Genomic DNA, 19,196 nt, shown 5'->3' on the forward strand with positions numbered 1-19,196 from the left:
TGCAGCCTGGCTTGGATTATGCCTGGAATGAACTGTCCCCTATTGTAAAACAGGATGGAGGGGCCCCATTATGGGGACTGGAGACAAGAGGTGGTATGGTCACAAGACAGTGAAAGAATCAAGGACAGGAAGGTGGGGACCCCTTGTCACCCCTCTGCTACCACAGGGCTGGGGAGAGTGCAGGGTAAGGTGAGTCCGGTATGAGATGCCCATGCTGAAGATCTCACTGGAAAAGGAATTGCCCTGTAAGCCTCTCTCCCTGGCTCCCAGAGATGGCAACATGTGGAGCCCCTGGCCAGATATCTATCTGTTCTGGTCTAGTGACCCCAGAGACACCTCGGCTGGGGATTAAGCCAGAGCGGGGACAAATTCTGCTGCCAGAGCATAAAAGCTCATACCAAGTGAGACGGAGGAGCTGACCAGCCCTGGCTGTCATTGCCCCCGTGTCGTGAAGTTAATGACATTGTCCTGATGCAGCCCCTGGGACTACAGCCATCCTTTCTCCCTCCCCACCCCCATTCCACCACGATCCTGTCCACCTCTGATGTCGCCATGGTTCTGCAACACAGAGGGATGGTGGATTGAGGGATGAGAGCCATTGCTGCCTCAGGACTGTGGGAGACTCCCAGGGAGCTAACAAGGTTACCCCAAGGCTGGTGCTATGTGACCTTGAGTCTGGCTCACGCATCTCTAGGCTATTTTTCCCTCCAAACTGGGACTCAGCTAATGGCTCCCTGCCCAGGCCTTGGTGTCACAGAAGCCCAGTGCTTTTCAAATCCTCCACCATCAGGAGTGCTGGAGGGAGAGCGAAAGGGCCTTGTGATAACAGACCCAGATTCCACAACTCAAATCCTCCCCAAAGCTCAACAAAGGTTTCCAGCCTTTCCCTGCTCCCAAGCCTAGAACTTCTGATCCCCCTGCTTCCAACTCCTGAGTCCTAGGAAATCAGTGGGTACCACCATCATCAAAGTATGTGGTACTGAGAATGGAACCCAGCCAGGTCTGTGTACACACTAGGCAGGCAGTCTACCGACTGAACCACATCCCCAGCCTCCCTCCCACTTTTATACATGGGGCAGCCAGACTTGAATAAGAAAGGGGGCTTCCATATAGTTGGCTGATGGATGAAGATGCCAGAGAACCAAGATTTTGATACTGATATATCTCATGCCCCTCCCCACTTCCTGTTCCTGTCAAGAGAGCCCACTTCCTGCTCCTGGACCTGGGCCAGGGACTTTGATGTAACTCAGTAAAAGGTCTGTTCCTTCCTGGGCAGGTGGTGGCTGTGGACCCAGATCTGGGGGAGAATGGCACCCTGGTGTACAGCATCCAGCCCCCCAATAAGTTCTATAGTCTGAACAGCACCACAGGCAAGATCCGTACCACCCACGTCATGCTGGACCGCGAGAACCCCGACCCCGTGGAAGCTGAGCTCATGCGCAAGATCATTGTCTCTGTAACAGACTGTACGGACTCCTGCACCCCCACCTCTGAGCTCCCCCATAGGCAGAGGCTCTTGACCTTTGGGGATGCCCCCATGGGTGGTCCTTAGGGGTCCCGGAGCCCACTCAGAAGGGCTATCTCACCACTAAGAATAAATGGTGTATACATCCCAGATGTGACCCTCCCATGGCACCCAGCAGTAGGGAGGGGTTGGGAAGGGACACATGGCTCAAACTCCTCCTTGCAGGGACACCTGGGATGGGAGGGGGTCTGTATATGCCTCTCTTTCTTCATCATTTCTCTCTTACACCCATCTTCCCATCCCTGCCTCCTTCCTCCTTATCCTTCCAGGTGGCAGACCCCCTCTGAAGGCCACCAGCAGCGCCACAGTCTTTGTGAACCTCTTGGATCTCAATGACAATGACCCCACCTTTCAGAACCTGCCTTTTGTGGCTGAGGTTCTGGAGGGCACCCCGGCAGGGGTCTCTGTCTACCAAGTAAGTGTTACTCACTCACCTAGCCCCTGTGTGTGCTCCATGCCAAGCATTTTCGTCAAGGCAAGGGATACCAATCAAGACCCCCAGCAGTATGTAAGCCAAGCAGCCTGAGACCACTGGTGCTGAGATGGTCTGGGAGGCCCCTGGGGACAGAACCTTGAGCTAAGTCTGGAAGAACAGTCAGATTTGGAGAGACAGAGGTACTGTGTCACAGGTGAGGATGAGGAGCAGGATGAAGCAGGAACAGAAATCAGGAGGGTGGATAGAATTCTGGGGATCTGACCCAGAAAGTACCCCAGTATTTGGGGGGTCTGGGCTCAGACTCCAATGCTGCAAGCTTCTAGAACAAACCATCAGACGTGTGGCTCAGCATACCTGTATAAGAGCCCTCACCTCCTGTGAGCCCCCAAGTGACTCTGCATAGAACCGAGAGTCCTCCCACTTGGGAAGGAAGCTTTGAAAAGACTTCCCAACTCCCCAGGGCCCAGGAGAAGTAGGGAGGCCCTGAAGACACTGATTCAGAGGCTGTGATGTCCTACCAGGAACATCTTAGGAACTCTGCAAAAGCTTCACGGTTAAGACTGTGGCCTTTCGAGCTGGGGTGGGACCCGTGGAAGAGTACTTTCCTAGCATGAGTTCCAATCCCAGGCCTCACAAGAAAGGTACTGGAGTCCAAGCCGTATGTGTACACTCAATTCTACCACTATTGCTGTGTGACCCAGAGGACATTCTTCAACCCCTCTGAGCCTCAGATTTTCTCACTTGTGGGCTGGAATAGCTGTAGCGCCTGCCTGGCTATGCTGAGGCTATGCAGCAGGGAACCCACAGCAGCTGTGGAGTTTGTTGTATGTGGTGTGGCTTATGCATGAGACAGTGGTATCACTTGTCCCCATTCCAAGAAGGCAGGGCTGTTTCTTAGGACACCAGAGTACAAGACCTTGGCCATGCCTACTGGCTCTCTGTGCCTGCCCTCTAAGAGACTGATGAGGTGTTTGATCCCTGAAAAATAGGGACATTCTCCTAAACTCCCAGCAGGGGGAGCCTCCACCTCCACCATAGCAGTCAATCCCCAAGGAGAAATCCCCAAAGGAGGTAGGAGCAAGAGAGTAACCAGTCTTGGAAGTGGGAGGCAGGGGTGGCTTTAGGTTGGGAGGGAAAGAGAAGCCTCCTGGGCAGATTTTACAGGAGTCGCTCAGCGCCACAGGGAGGACTACAGGAACTGGGAAAATGTGACAGGGACACCTCAGACTCAGGAAGAGGTTCCTCCTACTTAAGCTGTGCCCCCCCCCAACCCCTCCTAGGACCTCAGCCAAGAAAGAACTCTGCTGAATGCGTATAAGGACTTTCTTCAGGGATTAGACCCAAATAAAGTCAAAGCTGAGCCCCCATCCTCTAAGGCATTCGAGAAGCGTGGCAAAGCCTTGTTCGTTCTTTGCACTAAATGGGGCCATTGTCTTCCAATGGCAAGAGTCTTGCTCAAACCACAAAGCTCTTGTTTTCGCTATGGCCGTGCGCTCTTCTCCAAGTTCTCAGGTGTGATCCTGTGAAATTCTCAGTGTACAGGGGTCTTGTGCTGGGGAGCTCACTGACCAGAGCTGGATTTGCCAGTGAGAACCATGTGGGACCCTGGGAAGGGCTTTGCCTGGCTTAACTACAGATGAAGTATACAACAGGAAGTCGTCATGTGGCTTTAGAGAAAAGTCCTGATGTCTTTTTACTCTTATCTCTGTTTTGACTCATAAAGCAGAGAGGGGAGCTGACTCTGGAGGCTGCAAAGCCAAGGCTCGGGAAATAAAAGGGTCTTTAGGCTGAGGGATACTGCCAGTCGGCATCGCAAATTCTGGAGGATGAGGAAAGCTTCTGGACTGTGGCAAGATGGATCCCAGGGCCTGCTGGAGGCCTGGAAGGGCTTCCTGAAAGGATAGCAAGTCTTGAAGGACCTAACTTGGGGCCCTGGATCTGGTCCTAGCAAATCCTTCCACCCTGGTCTTACTTGGTACATTTGCACTGGAGATAATCTGAGAAGGTTCCAGTCCTGACATCCTGTCCAATGGAGGCTGCCCAGGGCACAGTGGCCAGCCTGAGGTTCACAGGGGAGCAAGTGTGTTTGATAAACTGAGCTCTGGTTGGTAGGAAAGGAGAAGTTACTCCCAGGAAAGCATTCAGCCTGGCATCACCCCCTCACGTAGCCTCTCCTTCCCCCCAGGTGGTGGCCGTCGATCTGGACGAGGGCCTGAATGGGCTGGTGGCCTATCGCATGCAGGTGGGCTTGCCCCGCATGGACTTTGTCATCAACAGCACCAGTGGTGTGGTCACGACCACAGCCGAGTTGGACCGTGAGCGCATCGCCGAGTATCAGCTGCGGGTGGTGGCCAGCGATGCAGGCACACCTACCAAGAGCTCCACTAGCACGCTCACCATCCGCGGTAAGTAAGGGATGCCTCCTGCTAGGAGCTGGGTCTGGGACAGTACCATCACTTACCAGCCCTACACTAGCCACAGGGTACCTGCTCCAGTGGGAAGCCAAACAGCCCCATCTTGATTGTCTCTACTGTGTTCAAGATGCTAGTTGAGCTTTGTCCCTACCTGACCACTGCCTCAAAGCCCAGAACCCCACCAAGGCCTCCATCCCTCCTACTCTCCCATCACAGCATCTATAGAGAGGGCCAAAGCTGACCCTGGGTCCCCAGGGTTCCCAGCAGGCTGTCATCTTCAGAAAGCCGGTGTTTTCTCCGAGGTAAAGGAGACTCCACATTCTGTGGGCATGGAACCATAGGACTTCTCATAAAAGGGTATGGCTATGGTGGGAAGAAGTTAGCTAGGAGCCTCCACTCCCAGATTCTTCACCCCTTGGGGCTAAGTGCCATTGTGCTCACCCTATATGAAGGAATACAATCTCCCATCTGCAAAGGTCTTTAGCTCTGAGAAAGATGGAGACATTGACAGAGTGCGAGTAGAGTCAGGAAGGACCTGAGGAAGTAGGAGCAGGACTTAGCCTGGCCTGGCCCTCCTGGTCCTCCACCAGAGGATACAGGGAAGCAGAGAGGTAGCTGCTGACCTAACGCGGACACAGAGCCGTGTTAATGGAGACAGGGACCGCGAGCATCTCAGAGCTGCGAGCATCTCAGAGTCAGCTGCTCGCTTGTCTGTGGATACAAGACTCCCTAGTAGATGCCGGGAGCCAGTTTGGGGACCCATTTCTTCACCAAATAATCAATAGGAAGTGCATCCCCTTTTCAAAGAGGACCCCCCCCCCAAAGAACCTCCATCCCAAGCTCAGCAAATCCACAGATAGTGACAATGGCCTGTCACTTCTGGTGACACTACAGAGAACAGGGAAGTCGTCTCACTTGTAAGGGTCACCCTAAACCCCATATGCTCAGGAAAGTGGGGGCTCGTGCGAAAAGCTAGGCATACAAACATTTAAGGGAAATTCAATTTTTAGGAAGGAAACCCCTCAGAGCTGGCTTCTTGCCCTGGGATCCCTTTTGTAAACTGGGGTAGCTCTCTTCCAAGACCACAGCCCCTCCCCTCTATCACTGTGCGACAGCAGAGAAGTTATTCAACTGCTCTGAGCTCCTGTCCTCCCATGTACAGTGTGGCTAATGTTGCCTACCTTAGAATGACGCCAAGGGGGTGGTTGTGGACTGAGTGGGAAACCATTAGTGTCACTGTAATTAGTATTATTGCCGTTGTTGTTGTTGTTAAGGACATACTGGCCTTATCATGCCTGTATCATGGGAATGGTGTGTGTGTGTGCCGGTTCCACTCGGCTTGGACCTTTCCAGCTCAGCCACCATACAGGACCCCTCGGTTCATAACCAGACAGCATTGACACAGATGTCACCTGAAGCCCACGATCCCTTTGGGAATCCTTTGCTGCCAGGTCCTGGGCGTCCACGGGAGTAGCCAGGCCTAGCCTAGTGTCTCTTCTGCTTGCAGTGCTGGACGTGAACGACGAGACGCCCACCTTCTTCCCTGCTGTTTACAGTGTGTCCGTGTCTGAGGACGTCCCCCGCGAGTCCCGTGTGGTCTGGCTGAACTGCACAGATAATGACGTGGGCCTCAATGCGGAGCTCAGCTATTTCATCACAGGTAGTTCCCCTGCTGCCCCGCCCTCCTGACAGGGACCCGGACCAGGTGGGGACAGAAGCGTGTAAAGGGAGCATGGCCCTCTACCTTCATGCCTCCCCCAAGCACTCACTCCTGGTTCTCAGGGAGCTTCAAGACTGAAGGTGTAGAGGGGAGGGGGTAGGCAGAGGGGACAGTGTTGGCTGGGGTGAGAAGGCAGTCGCTGCAGGAATGTGGCTTCATATTTCCCCGAGAACGCCTATCTGTTGAGAGGCAGATGGTTGCAAACTCCCTAAATGGATTAGTTTGGGCTGGAACATGTTCAGCAGCTACCACCATGTTGTGGCTAAAGCCAATGAGGTCCTGGCCTGGCTCTCTGGGGAAAGTGAACCTGCCACAGTAGTGGAACCTGTTGGGTAAAACACGCTCTGCGGTCATCATCTCATGAGCTAGAACCGTTTCTCAGCTCATCTCAATGCATAGCCTACCTGACAGGCTCTAGGATGCAGGGCAGGTGGGAGGAGCCCTCCCCATCCCTCAGCCCTCCCCTGACCACCTTCTTTGTGCTTCTGAGCTGTCTGGGTCCCTGTCACATATATACGACATCTGTGCACATGAACCCGAACACATGCACAGTGGACACACTACCCTCCCTGACACCTCGCCCCAGCAGTACGGGATCCCGGGCTTACATGTCATTTTACATGTCATTCATGGCTTCCTGTAGCCACAGTGACTGACTTTTCAGCCCCCAGGCTCTCCCTCCCAGGCCTTTCTCTCCTTCTTACTCATGCTCACCTCCTGTCCCAAAGACGGTTCCTGGAAGCCACAGTTAGGGAGACTCACACATGGCACCAAATCTAGAGGTTCTGCCGCTAACACTTAACTGGCGCTTTACTCCCTGCCCCATGCAGAACTAGATTCTGTCCATCACAGAAGACATTAGACTGAGGAGTCTGAAAGCTGACTTCCAGCACTTTCCCTCAGGTGCAAACCGTATAAAGAGAAAGATTTCCCAGGAGCAGCGAAGTGACCCATTCCTGCTCACTAGCCTTGAGCCCTCCTCGAGCTCCAATCTCTGAAACCAACTGAGCCTCCCTGCTTGTTCCAAACACAGTACAACAGCCCCCTCTGCTGTCTAGAGTGCTGCACTACAACCAGCTCACTCTGGCTGCTTCTCTCTCGCTGGTCCCAGAGAGACCTCCCCTGACTTTACCCACAAGGGGACCACCATCCAGGGAGGGCCACCAAGCCTTGCCTGTCTCCAATCCACCTGCCCCTCTGTTCCATTCCAGTCCTCCATGAGTCCCTGCCCAGAGAGCTGTAGTCCTTAAACCCTCTCTATCCCCAAAGATGAGGGTCCTGGGAGATACCCAACCCTCACCCCAAAGTCAGTCCTTGGCCACATGTGAAAGTCCTTACCCAAGTCAGCTGCTCAGTCTCCTTTGAAAGAAAGGCTAGGGCAATATGGGCAGGACCCAAGCTCCAGAGCTAACATTCAGGAAGAAGCCAGGACAGGGCACAGAACCTCCCTCAGATCAAGTGGAGATTAGATGAACCGGTCCATAATTGGAGTGCCTGGTACACTGTAGTACACAACAGATGTTGAACACTTAGGCTTCCTGTCATTTAGGCTGTGCCCTCCACCTATAAGAGGTTAATAGCATCCTTTGAAGGGTCCTGTGTAGGTCCCTGGTTAGGGAGAGAGTCACGATGCCTCCCTTTGTCCCATATAGAGCTCTGCTGCCCAACTTAAATCTTCCTTCACTTCTGCCCGCAGAGGGAAATGTGGATGGGAAGTTCAGTGTAGGCTACCGGGATGCTGTGGTGAGAACCGTCGTCGGCCTGGACCGTGAGACCACTGCTTCTTACACGCTCGTGCTGGAGGCCATCGGTAAGAGCTAGCTGCCCTGCATATTGTCTGTACCGTTATCCTAGGCAGAGCTCGCATTGGGGAACCAGGCCTAGAGCCCAAACTCTGCCTTCAGGCCAGTGAAGAAAAGCCCACCACACTCATAGTATTACTGGGCACTGTGGGGTGGGTGGTTGTCGTCCTATGCTCATAAGTGCTAAGAAGGGTAAGGCTACACGCAGGCCACTAAGTAGACTCATTGCTGCTATGCCGGAACAATGCAGAAGGGTAGACAGGTGACATATGAGCATCGTGCATCCATGCTTGATGGCACATACCTGTGCTCCTAGCACAGAGGAGGTGTGGACAGAAGGATCCAGAGTTCAGAACCATTCCCAACAGCACAGCAAGCTTGAGACCAGCCTAGTCTACATGAGTCTTTTCTTAAACAACCAAACATTAAAATAAATGGGCAGTGACTGGTCGGAACTAGGGGGCAACACTGGACCTTGGTCTCCCTGCTTTGGTTGTTCTGCCCCTGTGTATTAATTGTGTCATTCAATGAACCATCATGGCCATTCGTGACAGCCACCCCAGTTCAACATCCTCCCAGATTCAAATATAGCAGTAGAGAAGCCTTCTCCCAGCTTCAGCCTTTAGGCTAGCTGTGATTAGTTCCATCAGGTCTGTGCTGGTTGCTGGGCACCTCGTTGTGGCTAGGGAAGTGAGGTGTGCCCAGTTATGCCTGTAAGTTGTTCATCTCTAGTGCTACAGACAGGGTGATGGGGCGGGGAGGGTATCCCACCCGAGATCTCAACATCAAGGGGGACAGTCAGGTGTAGTCTTCCCTGGAAAGGGCAGGGTGTACTGCTAGGCAAACAAGAGAGCTATAATGTGTGTGTGTACATGCATGCATGTCTGTGCGTATGTGTCTGTGTGTGTCTCTGTGTGTGCATATGCATGTGTGCATGTCTCTGCGTGTGTTTGTGCATGTGAATGTGAGGAGGAGGGCTTGCATGCATATGTGTCCCCCAGTACACACTAGCCACCTGCCCAAGGTCTAGCAGACTCTGGAAGAAAAGGCTATAATCACATAGGGAAGAAAGATGTGGAGATTTGAATCTTGAGTTAAAAACTTTGCCTTTGCTCTCTAATAAGTAGGAAGTCCCTGAGGGTTCTGGAGGGGAGACAGATATGGGGAGACTTGTGTTCCCTCCTCCCAGTGGCTCTTGGTCCTCCCAGGAGCCCCCTCTATAGTGAGCTATGTCCCACCCAGCTCAGCCAGGCCCTGCTCTGCTCTCTACCCATCCTGAGTGCAGCCTGGGAGCACAGTGCCTTTTGGAGGGCCATCACCACACTGGAGCCAGCCTTGGCTTGAGCTGGCAGAAGCACGGGGCTCTGGTCCCATCATCCATGAAGGTTTTCTAGCTCAACATCTTCAGCTGAGGCAGGGCCTTTGGGTGAGAGGGAGGAACCTACAAGAGTAAAAGGGACCACCCTGTGGTCAATGACCCATACCCCAGCGTGTACTCAACTAGAAAGAAAAACCAAGTCACCATCGGTCCCCAACCAACCATACTCCCCTGCTCCCCCCTGGGCTGAGTATCCTGGTGGGGACATATAGCTCTGGGGCAAGAGTGTCATCTTCTGGAGAGGATGTTCAGAAGCTTTCCCAGGTGGGCCAATGACCTTTGTCACTGCTCTCCACCCTGGCTGGCTCCTGCAGAGTCCCAGCATACCTTAGGCTTGAGAGCTAAGCTCATCCTGTAGCCCGATGTTTAATAAGGAACAATAATGTTTAGTGGGAGACATTTTTTTTCTTAAAAAGCCTTTATTCCAAAGTTAAGATGCTCAGTCTCTTTTGAGGAATCAGAAGCCCGGTGTCCCTGGGCCCACTTTTTGCCCATCATCTGTGACTGGAGCAGCAAACACTGGCCCTTGAGGTGGCTGACCCAGTGTCTTAGCCTGTTCCCTTGCCCCTCGCTGCACCCTGACTTGAACAGAAGGCAGCATCATGTCTCCTCATCTGTGTGGGTCCCAGGCTTACTGGGACAAATCAACGCAACTGTGGTGACTTAAAAGAACACAGATGTGGTGTCTCTGGTTCCAGAAGTTCAAAATCAAGGTGTCGGCAGAGCCGCCGTCCCTCCACAGAATCCCTCCTTGCTCTTCTCCGTGTCTGGTGGCCGTAGTTGGCTTGTGGCCCCATCTTCACCTGACTTTCTCTTTGTTGGTGGTTATGTTTTGAGAGAGGCGGCACTCAAATGACTGGTCTCTCACAATTCCCCGGCCTTGGCTTCCCCGTTAGGAACGACAGGTACCCACTGTGTCTTCCAAGGATACCTAATCGCTGGGTAAATGGATAACGGGACTGGCCTCCCTTCAAGATCCCTAGCACAATCAAATATCCAAAAGTCCCTTTTATGACATGACCCAGTGTGGATAGGTTCCTGGAAATCTGAGCCTTCATCCCATCTTCTTCAGAGCCTTGCTTAGCTCCGCTGTGAATTGGGAGAGAGAATCCTGCTGACTTCCCCCGGCTGTTGTGGGAACTGAATGAGCCAATGAAGTTTATCTGTGACATGGCATTAGGTCATCCCTGGGTATTGTTAAGTGTTGCTGATCGTCTGGAAGGGCCATGAGCCACTACCCCTTGAGGCTGGTGTAGGTCAGTGTAACTCTGGTTGATGGCCTGGAGTATCAGGCTTCTAATGTCTGTTCTCTTCACCTCCCACAGACAATGGCCCTGTAGGCAAGCGACGCACTGGTACGGCCACCGTGTTTGTCACCGTTCTGGATGTGAATGACAACCGGCCCATCTTTCTGCAAAGCAGCTATGAAGCCAGCGTCCCAGAAGATATCCCAGAGGGTCACAGCATCGTGCAGGTAGGTGGCAGACTGGGGCCGGACTGGGCTATGCTCAGCCCTGAGGGCACAGGCTCAGGAGCATCATGTCATAAGCGGTAGGGACAGCAGCGGTCCAGCGTGGCCTGAAAGTAGCTTGCACTTCAAGAAAAGGAATGCATGGTCCCTCTTCCTTTCTGTGTGAGCTGAGGACAGGGCCCTGGCTCGCCTTAGCTTCCCCCAGAGCCTTTCAGAGCATCTGGGAGGGGAAAGTAACTCTTTCCTGGAAGGGACTCAAGGAGAGAGAGCCAGGGCTCAACAAGGCCAGACAGAGAGGCTTTCACAGCATCTTGGCCAGGCTCCCCCCTTGGAAGAAAGCAGGCAAAAGAAGACAGCGCTCCTTGGCCCAGAGTAGGAGTCACAGCTAAGAGGCCCAGAGGGAGTTGACCCTGAAAATGATGTGTGTGTGTGTGCGTGCATGTGTGCATGCATGTGTGTGTGTGTGATGTGTGTGCACGCACATCACACACACACACGTATACACATAGGGGGTTGTTACTTAGTTGCTGGGGGAAGAACAGGGACTGAATGACCCACTTCATCAACCTCAGTGTTTTCCACACAATCCAAGAGTAAGCCAAACTCAACAAAGATGGGCCTGCTGCTATGGCCCATTCCCTAGCTCAGGAAGGAGGGAAGAGGGGGTGGGAGAGTGCCCACTTCCCTGTGGGGGAAACTGGGGATGATCAAGAAAGGAACAGAAAGCTGACTTCAATAGAGTCCAGAAAGGCCAGAGACATATAAGAATCTAGCAGCTGGCTCCTAGAGAGAGGGAGAAAATGGGTCCTTACCCAGTCCCTGGCCTCAGCTAAGAAAAAAAAACAGAGCCCCCACCCAGGAAGCAATGGAACACCACCCTAACTTAGTACCTGCTATCTCCATTTCATAGGCACCCCAGAACCTGTAACCTACCCAACATAGGGCATAGCAGGCCATGGGGGAGTCTAGCCTAAGATGCTTCAGGTGGGGTGAAGATGCAAGGGGGGATGCTCAAAGTCCTTTGGGGAGAAGCTAGATTGCTTCCTGGTCCTGAAATCCTGGATTCTATGTATGTAAAACCTGGAGTCCCTGAGTGACGTGGGGCTACCCTGGTCTATCCACTTCTCAGATGTTCAGGGTCTCAAGACACTTTCTCTCCCAGGCTGTAGAAGTGCCCTGCAAAGGTACCCCCACCTTGTCAGAAGGATGCAGGAGGAAGGCACAGTGACCTCACCTCCATAGTAAGCTTGGAGAGCCACCTTCCTTTAGGGATATCACAGGGGACACTAGGCCATTGGTGTGGGGCAGGTTCACACTAGATACCTACCGCTTTAGGGATGCAGTGGGTGCTGGGACATGATGTCGCTCCCTGCAGTTCCCAGTCTTGTAGGAAAGGAGATAGACAAGACTGTACATGCTGCTGGCCTCCCTAAGACAGATGAGAGACCGGAGGAGCTCCAGACAGAAGGGCAGTTCTATTGCAAAACAAAGAAGGCTTCACAATGTGGGTGCCAGTAAAGCTTCAACCATAGACAGGGAAGACAGATCGTTCAGTTGCCTTAAGTGTCTGGTCAGGGTGAGGCTAGAAAGATAAATTGCAGCTACTGCCTAGATCCTGCAGCACACTGTAGAATGGATACATCCAGTGGGCAAGGGAAACCAGTGGAGGCTTTGGATCTAGAGAACGTCAAAACCAGCACTTAGTCCTTGGGAATATTGGGTGACTTCATTCTGGGTCATAGCAGGGCGGGGAGCAGCCCTGTGATGGGGTCCTGGGTCATTTGACTCTGGGACAGGACCTAAGCATCGCAAGTTCCCTCTGTGTAATCTTCAAGTCTGAGATGCAGCAGAGGCCTTGGCTATAGAAGATGGGACCAAAGGCTGGGATTCCCAGCAGCCCATACCACACTGCAGTGGGCCTACTTACACAGGTCACTTGATGAAGTTATTGCCACAACGCACAGAGCACAGTTCGTGCGAGCCAGCCTTGATCCTACCACTGTCCTGAGAGGTCTGGCCCATGCTATTTGAGAGGAGGCCATCTCTTTCCCAGCGGTACCACTGCCATGCGTCCTCAGAGTCCAGGCAGCATCCCTTCCAGTATCGACAGTGGCCAGCTTCCTGTCACGGTGACACAGCCTCCACCTAGCCTTAAACAACAGCCTCTTTTTTTGTTTGTCTGACTTGTTTTGATTTCATTTGAATCAGGACTTTATGTTGTAGCCAGGCGGTCTTGAACAATCCTTCTGCCTCAGCCTGTTGCATGCTGGGAGTACAAGTGTGAACTATTGCCCTTGGCGTATAGGAAACTTCTTCTGTAGGCTGACATCTTCAAGTCCTCCTAATCTGTCCTGACAGGAGGCCACAAAGGGAGTTTCCAGACTCATGATTTGACACTCGCCAGTCCCCTAGCTGGCAACTAACCAGATCCACAAGAAGGGATGAGAAGGTCAAGAAACGGATCCCTAGGTTGCTTTCCCTTGGGTATTAAGTTAGCACAAGTACAAGCTAGTGCAGACCCAGAATAGGCAAATATCCCACTTGGTTGAGGTGTCTGGGCCTTTTAGCAGCTGCTCTCAGCTGGGTCTTCAGAAGTTAGGCAAGCTTTCTGGCGGAGCAGAGGATGCTATCCCTGGGATCAGTAGACACCTAGCTTCCAAAAGGGGATGCTGCAGTACCCCCAAGTTGTACCTCAGGGCCACAGAGTAAAGGTCTAAAGACCTGTGGGTATTTTGAGCCAAGGGTCTGTTAATAAGCAGAAGTGGCTAACATCAGAGTCTTCTGGAAAGGATATGGGCTGGACATACAAGGAAACACTGGAGTGATATAGGGGTCTCGGGTATCATTGTCCTACAGCCTACAATGCCAGGCTCCAACAGAGGCAGCCATCAGAGGTCTTAGGTTAGCCTGTATGAAGATGGCCACTGTATCACATCTCAGTGGCTTCAGTGAAGTCACAGTCACCTCGCTGGTCATCAAGGCCCGGCAGAGGACACTGCTGGGCAGCAGGCCTGCCTCGCCGGAAGCTGTGCAGAGATCGGCGTAGCGAGCCCAGGCGCTTCCAGAGCCGGAGCCTGGGCTCGCTGGGGCTCCCTGGGTGATGTGGCATGTATTCCCGGGCCCCTTGACGGCCAGGGTCCAGCGCAGTGGGCTTGCACAGCATCATGAATAGCAGGCAAGAGGCCAAAAGCAGAAAAATGCAGGCCAGGGCGATAAGAACTGGTACAGGGTCGGCAGCCTGGGTGTAAGTCCCAGAAGTGGCCGGAGTCGTAAGGAAGGTTGGAGGGCTGGAGAGGCTGGAGCCCCCTGTGTTCATGGTGCCTGCAAGGGCAGGACAGAGAATCAGGGCAAAGGAACTGCATCCCAGGCAGGGGCAGGAGAGACTCACCTGGAGCACACCAATGAGGGCTGAGCAGTTGGTCATACTCTCATGATCTTCTTGTCACAGTTAGTACAGCAAGGCCCAGAGAGGCACAGTTAGTACAACTGATTAGTGATAGGGCTGGGTCTTGAACCGGGGGCTTCTATCGGCTCTACCGCTGCTGCACAGCCATGAGGAGCATAGTGTATTGAAAGCTTTCTGGCATTTTATAATCAGTTCTTGGAAATTACCATGCAGACTTAAGCCTAAAAACACAAATCTAAGCCCAACTCTATCAGGAAGCCACTTTACAAATCAAGAACAAGTCAGAGTGTAAGATGCTGTGGTAAGGGCTGGTGGGGGACCCTCGCAATGGCCTAAGGCCAAGGCTGTAGACCAGGGGCCCACACATGTGTTTTGGTGGTTGCTTGGTGTGTTTTTAATTTATCTGCGACTATTTTTTAAAATGAGATTTCCACATCAGGAGTAATAGTGCACGCCTGTAACCCCAGCACTCTGGGGAGGGGGAAAGAATAGGAGTTCAAGGCCAGTTTTGGTTACTTAGGAGATTTGAGACCACCTTGAGCTATGTGAGACATAGATGGATGGATGGATGGATGGATGGATGGATGGATGGAAGATAGATAGATAGATAGATAGATAGATAGATAGATAGATAGATAGATAGATAGACAGACAGACAGACAGACAGATAGATATCTGAGTGCCTAGCTTCTCTTTCCATGTCATAACCTCACTAGTGGCTTCTCTGATGTCCCCTTTACAGAAGTCGCTGGCCACACTCCCTCATGCCTACCACATACCTATTCCACCTGCCTGGATCCATGAGTACTTCTGTTGCTACTTCCTGATGCAGCCTAACCTGCTCCCAGGGAAACCAAGGCTCAGCATGAGAGGCCAAACCCAAGGCCACATAGGCAAGCAAAGAGGAGAAAGACCAGATGTTCTGACTCCTGGTCCCGTGCCTGCCCCCTACTAGACTCCCAACCCTCTCTGAGTCACTCAGACACACTTGGGAAATATAAACCCAAAGAGCTGACAGAGTGTAGCCAGAAACCTGCCCTGTGACATCGTTCACCTTCTAGACGTTTCCATTATCCCTTCAGGGGATCCATCCTCTGTGGGGAATGCCACAGACTGTCCTCATAGACAAAGGACCAGGCTAAACTGATTGACTAGTAGCTGGTAATAATAATTCCAGAGCCTTGGTGCGGGTAATGCATGGCCAAAGAAGCTAGATAGCCAATTCCAAAAAGGGCCCTAGCTGACCCCCACAGCCTGGGCTGGCCCTTGGGAACATAGAAATTTTTGCCAGGCTCTTCAGGCTTCTCAACTGAGGCAAGAAAAGTTTTTTAGTTTTTTGGGTTTTTTTTTTTTTTTTTTAAGGCAAACATCCCTGCTATTTAAATATTGGCAGCTAATTTGAAGTTGTCTGAAGCACAGAAGAAAGACAGGTATTACAAAATGCCAGATAAACTTGATTCCCAAAGTTTTTAAATCAGTTTTTAAACTGGATGTGCTCCCCAGGCCAGTCAAAGCACACACACAGCCTCCGCCCAGCTGACAGGCCAGCGGCTACGCCTTTTGCATTGCACAACCCGGTAGAGAAAATTCCAAAGATCCAAACAGAACTCTGATCTTAGAGCCTCACCTGAGGCGGATGGAGGGCAGCTTTCTCCTTCCCACATTACTTGGCCTCTCCCTCAGACTCTGGCACCAAAACCGGGACCACAGGGGAGGCTCGGTTATGCCAAAATCCTGCCTTCAGCCAGGGAATCACAGAGCATGGCCACCCTGGCCGCTTAGCCCCTAAGCCCTTGTCCCACACGGGCACTCACCAGCAACTCCGGGACCTAACTCCTGGCTCCTGGGCACAGCTGACTGAGGGCACCCGGTACTCTCCACCCACCTACCTTCCATCTCTTACCACAACCCCTCCCATCCCTTAAAGCTTCCCCAAGCTGGAAATTCTGATGCTTGTCTTAACTGCTCAGGGCCTCCACCCTTCAGGCCTTGGGCCTGGAAAGCCCTCTGAGTGGACAGCATCTATGGATCAGCCCTTCCTGGAGTCAGCTGGAGTAGGGATGGGGCATACCCACTGCCATTCCCCGTGGAAAGAAACTAGCAGTCCCTTGGCTCTCAGCACTTGGCTCCAGTAAGGAAAGGGCAGTCCCAGCTGAGAAAGGCCTCCATCCTACTAGCACAGAGCCCAGAGAAGCCGTGAGGGCCTCTTCTGCCTCAGCATCTGAGCCACCCTCGTGGTAGTCCATGACTCTGATGTGCTTGAGGCAACCCTGGCTGCTGTTTTCCCTGCCGCCAGCCAGCAAGAACAGATGATTCTAGAGGACTTGAAGCCCAAGCATGGAGCCCCCTTCCAACTGGAGCCCTCCACTGAATGCACCTCTCCACAAGCTCTGCCTAGAAACTGTCTTACTTCCCTTAGGATCCCACAGAGAATGCGTGACCTTGGCTTAGTCATTCCCCTCTACTGGGCCTCATTTCCTTTCTCAGAGCAATAGAAGGACACCCCAAATCTGAGCACCCCTTCATGTCCTCCCAATTTCCCAGTAAAGGTCTTCCCTGCTTCTTTCCTTGGCTTTCTCTACAGTCCCTTGTCACTGGCCTCAGGCCTACCCTTGGAGGTCTGTATTCTCAGTGGCAAGGCCGCTCAGCTGTCCCAGGAGGTCCAAGGTGTACCAGCCCGCTGTATTATCCGTGAGCAACAGGGCAGGCGTTCTCCCCGTTTCTCCATCTGAGCCTGGTTTTGTTGGAAGAGTCCTGGAGTGCCTAGGGGAGGGGACAACTGGGAGGTAGGGATGGCAACTGAGTGGGAAGAAGGGGAGGGGAGCCCTCCTGTGTGGCTCGCTCCAGCCTGTCTCCTTGGAGCCCTCTCACGTGTGCAAACGCTAATGACAGCAGGGGATGGATTTAACCGCCTCATGGGCCCGGGTCTCCCACCATCCCCCTTGGAAATTTGAATGGTATGGCCGACTATTCAGTGCCTGCCAGCCCCCAGGTTACCAGGGAGAGGGTCTGTTAGCAGAGAGACAGCAGGAGTGATGGGCGCGGTGCCTTGCCCCCCAAGACCTCCCCTGCAGGGTCTCTAGGCTCTCTTTCCTGGATTCTCAGAGGAGTGTCCCTTTTAAGATGTCTGGCTGCAGAAGTGAGGGCAAGGAGCATTTTTCAAATTTCAAAATGCTGGACCGAGGGACGGCCAAGGACAGGCCATTTACAGTTTGAGTGGAGTACCAGTCTCTCGCCAACCCTCCCCCACAACCCTCCTTTCTTCCAAGAATCCCAAACCTCCCTGGCAACCAGCTGCCTGCTTAGGGGGCCCCAGTTTTGTGCAGCTTGTCTACCAGAGGCTTGTATACATGGTAGCAGTCACAGCTACATCTAAGGCCTGTAGCCCTTCACTACAAAACAAAGCCTAGTCTCCCTCCCCTGAAGTGGACAAGAGCCTTCCAGTGTACTATGAAACACCGAGAGAGCCTTGGTGACCCAACACAGCCCCTCCCAACAGGTGGCAAGTGACTCTGGGGGCCCAGGAGCTTGCGGCAAACCCAGCTTCTGGCTTCCTTGCTGCCAGCCAGCCGAGAACAGCTAGTGCTGGAGGAATTACTCCTGAAGCCCAAACTCCAGTTAGCCAATGAGTTAGTGCTGGGTGGGAGCCCAGTGTCTCCCTAATTAAAGGACAAGAGCCCTTGCCACGCGAAACACCCCCCACCCTCCGTCTCTCTGCCGACTTGATCTTTGCAAGGAGAACCCCTCCTCAGTCCTCCTTTCTCGAAGTGTGTGCAATGAGTGAAGATAGGAAAGTTTGTAGTACAGCTTTTGAGTGCCAAAACAGACTCAAAAACAGTTGCGTCATCAAAAAGCTCACCCCAGCATGGACGATGACTACCAGAGATGTAGCTTCCTGCCGAATTTTTCAGCAGCTCCACCCAAGAGTCTTTTCGGTAATTACTGTCCACTGTAAAAAAAAAAAAATGTTTTCCTGCTCAAGGCTAGCAGCAACAGTAATCTGTGAAATATAATAATGCCTGGAAGGCGATTTGACAAGAACATCACATCCGTTGAACAGAACAACAGCTGTGGCCTTGCTGTGAAGGCCTATGATCTTCCCAGCCACAGAGTTTTGCCCTGATTTATAGAACCAAATGTGAGTTCTGTCTTGTGGCCTGGGCCTTAAATCCAATAGAAAAGCACCTCTAACAGCTATGCCACTATTATTCCAGAGGACACATTTTGGCCTGGCCTGTAGCCCATAGAGAGTTCATAGCGATAACATTGTGACCTTTCTCTTAACGGCCTACACAGTGCCTTCCAGCTCTATAGAAGGGGAGGGAGCTCCCAGCTCTAGCTAAGGGAGCTCCTAGCTTGCCTTCTTCCACCAAAGTGTGCAGTATCTCCAACAATAAGAATTTTCCACCTAACACGGGTATCCAACCAACAGCAGCCACAAGAGCCTTCCGTGTAGAGGATCTCGGGGACCTCCCTGCGTTCATGCACTGGGATAATTCATCAGTAACCTTATGGCTTCTGGGCATGCCCATTTCTACCCGTGTGGTATAGCTTTATACAGACTCTTTCGCTGCTGTTTTTACTGTTATTCCAGATGCTTTTCCAAATCTGTCAGACACTCAGGATTGGCATTCTGCAATGAGACTTTTTCACAGAGGCTGGGCATGATTTCTGGAGACCCATGGCTGTCCACTATAAACATGCACCAGGGGCTGTGTGGTGCAGCAGTGAGGGGGACACCAAAAAAAATCATGGATGGGGGCTGTACCCTATCTGTCCCTCCAGAAGACACAATCATTCTCCATAAACCACCCTAGGGCCTCATCTTGGGGCTCTGCCATGGGGTTGCCATGTATTTCCCTGCCCATGATGGCCTTGATAAGGATAGCTTGGGCCTCTTGGCTGAACTGGCAGTGGAGGGTGAATGAGGTCCACGTTGTCCTCTGCCATGCCTGCTAGATGACCGACTCTCTGATTCAGTATCAGTACCATGGCCACTGTCCATTGGCAACATCTGGTTACTAAAAGGACCCCCAATCTCCAT

General features: G+C 52.5%; 2 protein-coding genes across 2 annotated transcripts in view; one reads left to right on the forward strand and one right to left on the reverse strand.

The window, feature by feature from the left end:
* LOC126498958 (cadherin-23-like) overlaps window positions 1-11,240 on the forward strand; it is a 255,620-nt gene extending 244,380 nt beyond the window's left edge. Inside the window, exons 22-27 of the mRNA XM_050137954.1 lie at window positions 1,277-1,466; window positions 1,795-1,940; window positions 4,147-4,366; window positions 5,883-6,035; window positions 7,792-7,905; window positions 10,601-11,240. Coding sequence (XP_049993911.1) covers window positions 1,277-1,466; window positions 1,795-1,940; window positions 4,147-4,366; window positions 5,883-6,035; window positions 7,792-7,905; window positions 10,601-10,830 — 1,053 coding nt within the window. The 3' untranslated portion in view covers window positions 10,831-11,240. The remainder of the gene's footprint in view (window positions 1-1,276; window positions 1,467-1,794; window positions 1,941-4,146; window positions 4,367-5,882; window positions 6,036-7,791; window positions 7,906-10,600) is intronic.
* A 2,369-nt stretch (window positions 11,241-13,609) lies between these two features.
* CUNH10orf105 (chromosome unknown C10orf105 homolog) lies at window positions 13,610-16,855 on the reverse strand. Its single transcript, XM_050137975.1, has 2 exons — window positions 16,763-16,855; window positions 13,610-14,067 (listed from the first exon to the last, which is right to left on the reverse strand). The coding sequence occupies exon 2, from the start codon at window positions 14,060-14,062 to the stop codon at window positions 13,676-13,678; it is 387 nt and encodes a 128-aa protein (XP_049993932.1). The 5' UTR covers window positions 14,063-14,067; window positions 16,763-16,855; the 3' UTR covers window positions 13,610-13,675.
* Between the last annotated feature and the right edge of the window lie 2,341 nt (window positions 16,856-19,196).

The sequence above is a fragment of the Alexandromys fortis genome, unplaced genomic scaffold (genome assembly GCF_014885135.2).
Source record: "Alexandromys fortis isolate MF-2015 unplaced genomic scaffold, M_Fortis_MF-2015_v1.1 scaffold_9, whole genome shotgun sequence".
In the NCBI taxonomy this organism is placed as follows: Eukaryota; Metazoa; Chordata; class Mammalia; order Rodentia; family Cricetidae; genus Alexandromys; species Alexandromys fortis.